This window comes from Oreochromis aureus, linkage group 18, assembly GCF_013358895.1.
Source record: "Oreochromis aureus strain Israel breed Guangdong linkage group 18, ZZ_aureus, whole genome shotgun sequence".
In the NCBI taxonomy this organism is placed as follows: Eukaryota; Metazoa; Chordata; class Actinopteri; order Cichliformes; family Cichlidae; genus Oreochromis; species Oreochromis aureus.
This window is the reverse complement of record NC_052959.1, coordinates 7,954,196-7,964,831: the sequence shown is the minus strand read 5'-3', so window position 1 is coordinate 7,964,831 and position 10,636 is coordinate 7,954,196. Positions and strand designations below refer to the sequence as shown.

The following is a 10,636-nucleotide window of genomic DNA, read 5'->3' as shown; positions in this document are numbered from 1 at the left end:
ACTGTGGTGTTTTCCAGGGTTTTCACACTGCTGATTTTGTCTGTCCTGTGTTTCGGTGTTTACTATAAACATGAGTTTCCTTCTGCCCTCTGTACCCATGATGAATACATGCGGGACATGCTGGACATTAACACTGGCACCAGTACAGACACAGTAACCACAACCAACTGCACACAACCATAACAAATTTTTTTTTACTTTTACCTAGAACTTAATTCTTTGTGTAAATCTCTAAAAAGAATAATAATTGTATGTCAGTTTTTCTATGTGTTATCCTTGCATAAAGTCCCATCATCTCTACAGTGGCCCAGATGGACATCACTAATTGCATTTTATGTATGTGGCTAGAGACCAACTACATAATTACTAAGCCAAAGGTAGAGTAGAAAAGAAATCCTGCTTCATGTTCATGTTTCAGACAGATGACAATTAGCTGGCTAAACAACGACAACAGCAAACAGCAGCAAAAACAACAGAAAACTTCATGATATTCTCAACAACTTAGCTAAGTATAGATGCATCAAACAGAAGTGAACTTGACTCATGAACTGACTCATCAAGTTGTACCTGACTCCTTTTAAAAGTGCATCTTAAAGCTCTGTGCTAAAATATCTCTCTGGTATCTCTCTCACTCAGTACAGCGCAGTCTTAAATTTTTTAACTATGGGTTTCATTAAAATAAAAATACAAATATTAATAATAAATAAATCTCCTTGTACACAGAGACTAAATATAAACTAATTACAGTGTGAGACCAGTTTTATTATACTTGAAAATTATCTTTATCCAGTCAAATTAAATTGTTTTAGAGTGTGAGTGACTGCAAAAGAAGCAACAGTGTCGTCTACTTTAAAGCCTCTGGGCATCTTTCTACTATTGGACACGGTTGCCTAGCAGCAGGCATTTAGGCGGGGACAGTGGAGGCAGTGAGCGGAGTAGGAAAGAGGGGGCGGGGTTCCCTTCCAACTCAGCAGGGGAGGAGGGCTGTTGGGCTGGGCTCCCCAGACTGAAACGCGGCTTTCACGTTGGTGGTAGTAACCCCACTGTTAGCATTGCCGCCCCCTCCAACCCATCTACCTTCCCCTCTAATCAGCTGGTAGTCGGTGGTTTTTAACAGTGCACTCGGTACTAGCGTGAGAAGATGTCTAACGTCAACTGGAAGCCCTTTGTTTTCGGCGGGTTGGCTTCAGTAACGGCGGAATGTGGTGAGTGATGCGGCTAAGCCGAGCAGCGTGACTTCCTGTTGATTATTAATGATTTACAGTGTCGCATGAGTGTTAATACAATGCTCTGTGTTGCAGGAACCTTTCCAATCGACCTAGCCAAGACGCGCCTTCAGGTACAAGGCCAGGTGGGCGATAGCAAGTACCGAGAGATCCGCTACCGAGGCATGCTGCACGCTATAATGAGGATCGGAAGAGAGGAGGGGCTCCGAGCTCTGTATTCGGGGTCAGTAGGACGGACTCGCATGCTAGTGTTGTACGTGGGGTCTCCATACCCTCGGCCCCCAAACGTAACTGCATTAAGATCTGACAGCTTTTCAACCATTTCCTTGTGTGTTTCTGTTTTTTCAGACATTTTTACACTTCCTCTCTTTCTCCACACTTCCTTTTTTGCTGAAAGCCACATCAAATCCTCTTCCTCTACTGGCGAAAGAGAGGCTCTGTTTTAGATTAGTCAAAAACCTTCAGAAATACTGCTGAACTGGGTAATGAAAGTAAACTTCCTTTGTTGCAGGATTGCTCCTGCCATGCTGCGGCAGGCCTCCTACGGGACCATAAAAATTGGCACATACCAGAGCTTTAAGAGGCTACTGGTTGAAAGGCCAGAGGGTGAGTCTCAGTTTCTCTTTCTCTGTCTGAAACAAACACACACACAACCACACACTCAGCCTGCTGTTTATGGCAACATGTGCACATTCCTCTTGAAGGTCACAGATGAGGCACAGATGTGCACGTGTGTGACCTACTTAAACATGTATCCTCACTTTTCCTCATGTGAGAGCTCTTTGTAACAGTCAGCGCCTGCAGTGAAACACTGAAAACTGACTGCTGCCCGATATCAAACGCAGCTTGTTCACACTTACAGCCTGCCTCCCACTCGCTCTTCTCTTTCAGACGAGACGCTGTTGACTAACGTGTTGTGCGGCATTCTCTCCGGTGTCATCTCCTCCTCCATCGCCAACCCTACTGATGTGCTTAAGGTAACTGTTTACACACGTGAGGGTCGTGTCGGATCTTGTGCTCTCTTTATCAGATGGCAGTAGGACATGTCTGACAGGTTTTTGGATCTGTGGTGAGGCCTGGAGCCATTTTCCACAGATACAGACTGCAGCTTTTTCTCACTTTTTCACTTTTGTTCTGTTGTATAAGGAGTTGTAGTCTTGAGGAAGCAATGTCTTTTTTTTTTTTCCAAGTCCTACCTTTTGTCAAGTGGAATAAAGGGCATCGTGGTGTCCCTGTGACCTCAATTATGTGTTATTTATAGAGTGAAACCTCACAGTTTTAGCATAGTGTTCTGTAAATGATATGCGTGCAGGGCTGCCAGTGCTTATCTGTGCTCAGACTGTGTCCTGGCTAGGCGTGGCTTTTTTTAAACTCCTTGTAAGCCACATGACCTTCTGTCTGCAGTCCATTAAGGGTTAACAGGGTAATACACGCGCCTGCTGTTGGGGAACATTATGTTTTGATGACACTGTGTACTAGCTGCGCATGCCAAGCCTTTCACTGAGCCAAGAAATGAACCAGGCCCGATTTGCTAACAAGTCAAGGATGGGCTGGAGCGTTCTTGGAAGCGGGGATTGGGAAAATACTTTTGAGTACTGAGCTTGCCAAAAACAATTCCAGCAAACTTTTAAATTCCAATAGAAGCCCAAGAAATACACTCTCCCCTAAGTTGGCTTTGCGGCGTTACACATCGTTTGTGCACTCTTACCCTTTTTCAAGTTCAACTTCGTAACATTCACCTCTTTCTGTCCTCCCAGATCCGCATGCAAGCTCAGGGAAATGTGATCCAGGGCAGTATGATGGGCAACTTCATTAATATCTACCAGGAGGAGGGGACCAGAGGACTGTGGAAGGTGCAGAGAAGCTTAAAAAATGACAGCAGTATATACAGCATTGAGATGGTTACAGGCACCCAACTTTAACCTTTTCTCTCTCCGCATCAGGGTGTCTCTCTAACAGCTCAGAGGGCAGCTATCGTGGTCGGGGTGGAGCTTCCAGTCTACGACCTCACCAAGAAGCATCTCATCCTGTCGGGTTACATGGGGGACACCGTGTACACACACTTCTTGTGAGTTTGAATCGGCTCCTCTTTGGCTATCGCGTCATGTGGTGCAATAACATTCAGGAAATTGCTTGCAAGTGGGGCGTATTCTAATATATTCAGGTGGACTTGAGCCAGAAAAACAGATCAAATACAGATTTTGGCTCATTGTTTGAAAGGTTGATGTTTTTTTTTGTTTGTTTATGTTTTTGTTTTGTTTTGTTTTTTCATAAAAATCCTTAAAATAAAAATCTCTTGCTCAGAATATGTTTTACCAGACAGGTATTGTGCTGTATTGTAGAGATTACCCAGCACTCCCAGCGGAAACCATTTCACAGTATTCATCCTAGTTATTTCAGGATGTCTGCTCAGAGCTGCAGTGACGCCAAGTTTGTACCTGCCAGCGACTTCAGTGATTATATTTATAGCAGCAAATGCCATGTGGGTACTTGGACGAGGCTGAGAATATTTTCTGTTTGTACTGGTGGCGTACACACCACCATAAAGACTGTTTTTAGTACCAGCAACATAACTAAGGGACATAATGCATTTACCCTTATGGTCAACAGGTCCAGCTTTGTGTGCGGCTTGGCGGGGGCTCTGGCATCAAATCCAGTGGACGTGGTCCGGACACGCATGATGAACCAGAGAGGAGGAGCGCTGTACCAGGGAACATTAGACTGTCTGCTGCAGGTCAGTCTGAACCCCTGAAACGTGCTCAGATTCTGTTGCCCTCTAGCTGAAGAGTTACTCCATCGATTTTTGAATGCAAGTCTTCTCATCATGTAAACACAGACACAGTCTTGAAAAAGAAGGCACTTGGACTGCTTTAAGCTTGTGAAGATATTTCAGCTCTCATCCAAGATGCTTCTTCAGCCCTAAAAACAAATGTGATCGATGTTTCAAAGGAAGATTGATATTTCCATCTGCAGTAATAATGCAGTGTCTGTTCTGGGACCTTCTCGCCCTTTCATTCATGCACATACATGGAAAGTCAGAATCAGCATGAAGGCTAATTTGGGGTAGGGTACAAAGTGGTTTGCAGATGTGCAGCAACTGTGGATAAGGTGAAGCAGCTTAAATGCTGTACTTTATATTTGATTTGTCATTAGAATGTGTAGGAGAGTATCGACAGGGCTGTCAGCTGGAGTGGATCGAGAATGAGGCTGAACGTCACTTTGTGACTGGCCTGAACTAATTTTGTGCTCTATTTGTATCACATGTAAAATGTGAGAAAATGACCCCTGATGAAAATTAGTGCAGGGGAGACGGGTAAGCAAAAAGAGAGGAGCATTCTGGGAAGTACAGGATCTAGTGGGTTGGTTTTTCATGCAAAAGCCCATCTTTATTGAGCTGTGGTAATTAACGACTGGAATACTTTTTAAAATGCAGACATCTTCATGAATTTCAGCAGCTGTGAAGTTTAGATGGTAAATGGACTGATTCTTATATAGCGCTTTTCTACTCTCCCGGAGTACTCATGCCACATTCACCCATTCATACAAGCACTTCTAAAGCCAAGTGCAACTAATAAGCATTCACACAGTCACACATCGGAGGGCAATTTGGGGTTAATATCTTGCCCAAGGATATTTGGCATGCAGACTGGAGGAGCCAGGAATCGAACCACCAACCTTCCAATCAGTAGCTGATCTGCTCTACCGCCTGAGCCACAGCCACCCCAGATGTTTTCATTAGTTGGTCATACATGAATTATTTTTTTTCTCCTTGATGGTACATATGTAATCTCATATAGCAAAGATCAGATCAGACCTTAATTTCACTCATTCTTCAGTCCAAATAAATAAATGCGCAGAGTGGGTGATCATCAGAGAGTAAAGAGTGTTTGTTTTGTTCTTTCAGACGTGGCGCTCTGAAGGCTTCATGGCCCTCTACAAGGGTTTCTTCCCCAACTGGCTGCGCCTAGGACCATGGAACATCATCGTATCCTTTCCACACAGATGTTGTGATCTGTTTTTATATACACACACACACACACTCTCACACACACACAGTGTGTATATATCTCCTCTGTGGTGCAACACCTTCTAAGCTGTAGGAAATTCTCTTATGTATTCGTTGCCTTTGTTTCACTGAGGAAGGCTTTGTTAAACGCTCGCTAACTCTTTTATGTAACTCTGTGAAACTACTGCCTCACTGCCCGACTGGCACTGATTAGAGACAAATGGCTGCGTGTGATGGAAATAGGGAAAAGTGTGGAGAGTGAACATTATCAAAGACTAAGACTGGATTAAAGGTGATTGAACAGGGAAATAAAGGCTGGCAGATACTCACTGTGCTCCAACCAGGCCTGAAAGATCTAATGAGATTAGTTCTTTTTGCAGCAGAAATTGGGGTAACGGGAGAGACTCGGTGGTGCCACTCATTCTGACCAAAAAAACAAAGTCCACTCCTCTTTTTTTCTTAAGTTCCTTTACTCCAATTTTCAGTTCTTCCTCACCTATGAACAGCTGAAGCAGATCAGCGTGTGATCAGCATAACAACATGGCGGAGATGAGTATGAGTGCACGCTCCAAGAGGAGCTGAGAGGACCAAGGTGACGTGAGCTTGATGGAACCAGCAGGGGGAAAGGGGAACGCACATGTAGACCTGCGTGAAGGGTCAGAATGTGAATTTGCCAGATTCTTGTCTGGAGTGTCTCCTTAAGCCTGTGGTGAATGTGGACACAACTGTAACACACACACACAGATCCATGTATTTCATACTTTTTCTCATCTAAATGCTACGTCAGGCTAAGCAACTTTACATTTGCTATAAAATTCCCTCAGATTCACGTGGCCTGATTTATTGACTGGGAACCAGCAGCCCCAGGAACTTTGCTTAAAGGTGTCTCTAAAGTCACAGGGAAAACACGAGGCTTCTACACTTTTTAAGTGCTCTATAACTGAGTGCCTTAGTTTGCGATGCAGGGCTGTCTGAGCTCTACGCTGCGTAAGGACGGCAGCTGACAATCGCCATAATCACTCCCTTTATGAATAGATTGAAAAGATGTTTGGTGTGCACGAGGTGACAAACTTGAATGTGGATATTGTGTTTGGGTCTTTTTTTTTTTTTATTAATTTATGTGTTTCTAAATTTAAAAAGACGGGTGTGTGAAAAGGTAAAATTATTTCAAAGAGTTTTCCCTGAGGTGTTTAGCAAAGAGCCAAGAATACATCCTGGTGTGCTGTAATAAATGAGTTACATAAACGGCTCCTTGTCCATATGTGGTGATTAGTGGTCCCTCATGCCAGCAAGTGCAGACGGTGAGTGTGACCTCAGGCAGCTGAGGGTTGACTCTGTGCTCCTCGTTATGTTATCATTTGGTCTGCTGGAGAAAAAAGAAGTTACATAAACCTACATATTATATCAGCTCCAGGTTCAGCCCGCTGAGCCGGCTGCGGTGCCGTTGTTTATGCTTTAAGGCACTCAAACCGCTGCACATGAGCCGCAAGTAACGCCAAATGTATTTCCATATAATGTATTTGCTGTAAATGTGAGCTTTTATTGCGAGGAATGAATATGCCGCTGGCTGTTATGTGTGTGCACGCATGTGTGTGAGCTATTGCTGCTGCCAAAGTATAAGCCAGAGTAACTTTTGTTATACCTTGTTGATGTAAATGCTCCATGTATATTTGAAATGATTAAAAATAAAGAAAAGGACATGGATTTGTCTCAGTATTGTCCTTCCCTGGTACCACAGTGTGGCACTGTGGAGCTACACACTCACCCCAGCTTAACTGAATACACCAGTATCTGTTTATTATGAGTCTTTTTTTTTTTTTTTAATTCCCAAACCTCAGCTTTGAGGCCACAAATCTAGCACAGTCGTGTTTCTCGGGGATCGCCTGGTTCCTTTCAAACGTGTTCAAGCGGCAACCCATGAACGTTATGAATTTTTCAGGGGGAATATAAGATGTAATTGTTTTATTTCTGTGGGTAAATTCCCCAGTTTTCCCTCATCAGAGCTGTTTGAGGAGCTCAGGGGAGTGGAAGGCGCCGCAGCGAACGGGCAGGTCTCTGCGTGGATCTGTGCCTCGCTGTGTTATTTAGGGAGCGCCACCGCGGGACTTATTACTTGTGTGAGAACTGATACTGTTGGGTCTGCTTCATCTCAGCCACTGAGTCTCAGCGCAGCGTTTGCTGTTGGCGTCCTGAGCGTGGCTGGGTGGAATAGCTCGATTCAAAAACAGTGCAGCAGAGTGTGGCAGGAGGACTGGTTTTAACACTTGGGTACGATCCACCCACAGCACAATTAGACCTCTAGGGCTCGAATCCGTGTCAAATTGAGGTAGAAGAAGAATCCGTGAGGCGAGGTGTAAAACAGAAATGAGAATAACGTGTGGCTTGATGCCAGGATCCGGCATCTGTAAGTTGGCAATATAGCCGTCTCTGGCACAGTCCTGTACAAGCTGGACAAGTATGACCACAGGGGATTCCAGCAGTCACAGACATGCTACATTATGGGTATTATTTGCTGCCTGGCCCAGATGTGCGGGGGGGTACCGGCTCTATTGTGTTCCAGGGATCAGAGTGAGCTTTTGTGTCTGAGGGATAAGACTCTACGCTACTCCAAAACACCCTGCCCTTTTTTTTTTTCATTTATTTTTTTCTCTGCCTATTTTTTTGTTCTTTCAGCCGTTTCTCTAATGAAAATGCTGCAACCCACAGATGGACGAGCGGATGGAAATGCAGACAAGGAGACAAATCTATCGTAGTCTGAGGATCCATTCAGAGCAAGAACTCTAAGCCCCACTGTGCTGACAAAGACAGAAATCACAGGCCTATTGCCATTTCTTTTTTACTCACACTTATTTTCAGTTATGGGACAAATCTTTTTTTTTTTTCATTTTCTTGTCTTGATGCTTATATTTGAGAAAAAAATGAATGACTTCCATCCTGAAAGCACATTGTTTGCAGGTCACGGATTTGGCATAACATCAAAATACTGTGCTTAGAGAGATGTCTGAAACGTCTCCCTCCTGAAGGGGGGGGGGGAGTGCAGCCTTCTGTAATTTGAAATCGTGGCTGTGGTAAATATTTTGATAAATTGCACAGCCATACCCTGCCCGTGAAGAACAAGCTGACAAAGTGAGGCTTTCGAACTGAGGAACACAATAGATCGTGAAAAAATGTCAGCTTATTCTTCAGGAATTCTTCCCTGCAAAACCACAAAGATCATTTTGGAGTACATTTCAGAAAAGACAAATTACAGCAAACCGCTGCAGGAAAAGAGAATAAAAAAGAAAACAAAAACTGACATTTTGGGAAATACACTTATTTGCTTTCTTGCTGGAAATTAGATGACAAATATCACTCTGCTATCTGTAAATATGGGGCCGGAGCCAGCATTTGGTTAGCGCAGTACAAAGCTTTCAAAGTATTTGTGTATAGTATTGTGCAAAAGTCTTGAGCTACCCCTGGTTGCCTTAGATTTTGTTTCCAAGGAGACGGACTTGTGGTCTTGAGCAAAAGGTTGTTGAAAGTTTTCTTTGGACCTTGGCTGCTTTTTCACTCATTTTCAGTCCACTTATTGTACCTGACCATTTACAGAGGAATGTTAATGTGAGCCACTTAACACTGACCTTATGAATCATTCAAGCAAAGAAAAAGGCACTAACAAGTGATGAACCAGTCAACTGTGTAGACATAGCAGAAAGCTTAGCAAAGAATTTATTTTAAATTGTATCTTTAAACACTTCTCACAAAAACACACAATTTGTTCCCATTTCTTTGTTTGAATTTGTGAAAAAATCTCAAAGATAGCACACTGTGACAGGCGTAAAATAGTATTTAGCAGTCTCTGAAAAGAACTACAACAGATGAACTGAAAGTATCTGAATGTCAAAAAGGAAGAAAAATCCAGCAAAGACCTGAGACCTGAGACCAGGATCTGAGAGATGGCTTTCTTCAGAAAGGAAAACAGGGAGAAAAGGCTGAACTGGACTGAAAACCAGTGGCAATAGGTCTTCTGGAGTGACAAATCAGAATTTTGGTCGGGAGAGAGGTCAAAACTAATGGAATTATAACCACAGAAAAGTTCCATCAGATTTTAATCCAGCGTACCATATCATCTGTAAAGTGTTTTAATTTTTCATCATGACAATCATCCCAAACACACTGCCAATGCAGTAAAAGTACATCTGGACAGAAGAACACACATTAAAACACTATCAGTCATGGACCGGCCTCCCCAGAGCCCGGACATCAACATTACTGAAGCAGCGTGGGATCATCTAAAGGCAGCCAACAGCCAAAGAAGAGCTTTGAATGTCCTTCAAGAACCCTGGAGGACTGAAGAATACCTATAATCATTATGTATGAATGAAACATGGATGTTATTTTGTCTAGTTTAAACTTTGGTTGTACTAAAAGAAACTTTGTACAGCCGTTCACTGCCTACTCGCCAGTGTTGTCATCCTTTTAAATACAGATTCTTTCCTTCTTTTACTTGATCATCAAAAGGACACAATTCGAGAACGGTGCCTCCTTTTTCTGTTACTTTTATAAAAATGTTCAAGTGCCTGACTCAACCATCCATATTGACTGAAACTCCTTTTCCAAACAAACAACAGGCTCGCTAGATCACAACGCGGTCGACCTACATTCACACACCACTGGAAGGGGACTGGAACCCCAGGGAGACAGGATCACAAGGATGAGCCGCTGGTAATGCTGCTCCATTGTTCCATTAAGATGAGAACGGGCCAACAGAGTGAATGTTAAAGGAGATAAAGCGTGGGGAGATTTGTTCCGCATGCTGACTTCTTTCACTCTAAGGCTTCAAGAGTCAGGGAAAGTTAAGTCATGTCACTTGTGAAGCTTCTTGACGTCTTTATAAAAGTTAAATGACCTGTTAGTGTGTTCTGCTATTTTCAAAAGAACAGTTTGACATTTTGGGGACTATACAAATTCCCTTTCTTGCAGAGAGTTAGACAAGAAAAGTGATAACACCTGAGCCCATGTGCAAATAGCCTGTTCAAAGCCTATTGATGTCATGGAGATGAATCGAGCTGAAAAGCTTTAAACGATTATTTACACCTTCTGTTTTTTATAGCATTATATGATTGATTATAGGCCAGAACTGAAATCAAACATGATCTTTCCTTTAAAAAACAAAAACAAAAAGAAAACACGGCATCACATTCAGGATACAGATAATTAGTAGATGATTTTGTGGTGGTCTGGGAGGAATCATCTGCTGCTGAATGTGAATAAGAGCAGAGATGGTGATCGGCTTCAGAAGGAGGATAACAACTGTGTGGCTATGTGTCTATCCTGGAACAGCATGCCAAGTACCTGGGCATCCACATCCACAACAGGCTGAACCAGAAGACCAAAAAAAAGACACAAGCAGGCTCGGGTTCTT

General features: G+C 43.1%; 1 protein-coding gene across 1 annotated transcript; it reads left to right on the top strand.

Annotated features, from left to right (window-relative positions):
- The first annotated feature begins 919 nt into the window (after positions 1 to 919).
- LOC116335258 (kidney mitochondrial carrier protein 1) lies at positions 920 to 6,936 on the top strand. Its single transcript, XM_031758904.2, has 9 exons — positions 920 to 1,205; positions 1,302 to 1,449; positions 1,738 to 1,832; positions 2,118 to 2,203; positions 2,984 to 3,079; positions 3,170 to 3,294; positions 3,837 to 3,960; positions 5,131 to 5,211; positions 5,718 to 6,936. The coding sequence occupies exons 1-9, from the start codon at positions 1,142 to 1,144 to the stop codon at positions 5,757 to 5,759; spliced, it is 861 nt and encodes a 286-aa protein (XP_031614764.1). The 5' UTR covers positions 920 to 1,141; the 3' UTR covers positions 5,760 to 6,936.
- The last annotated feature ends 3,700 nt before the right edge of the window (positions 6,937 to 10,636 follow it).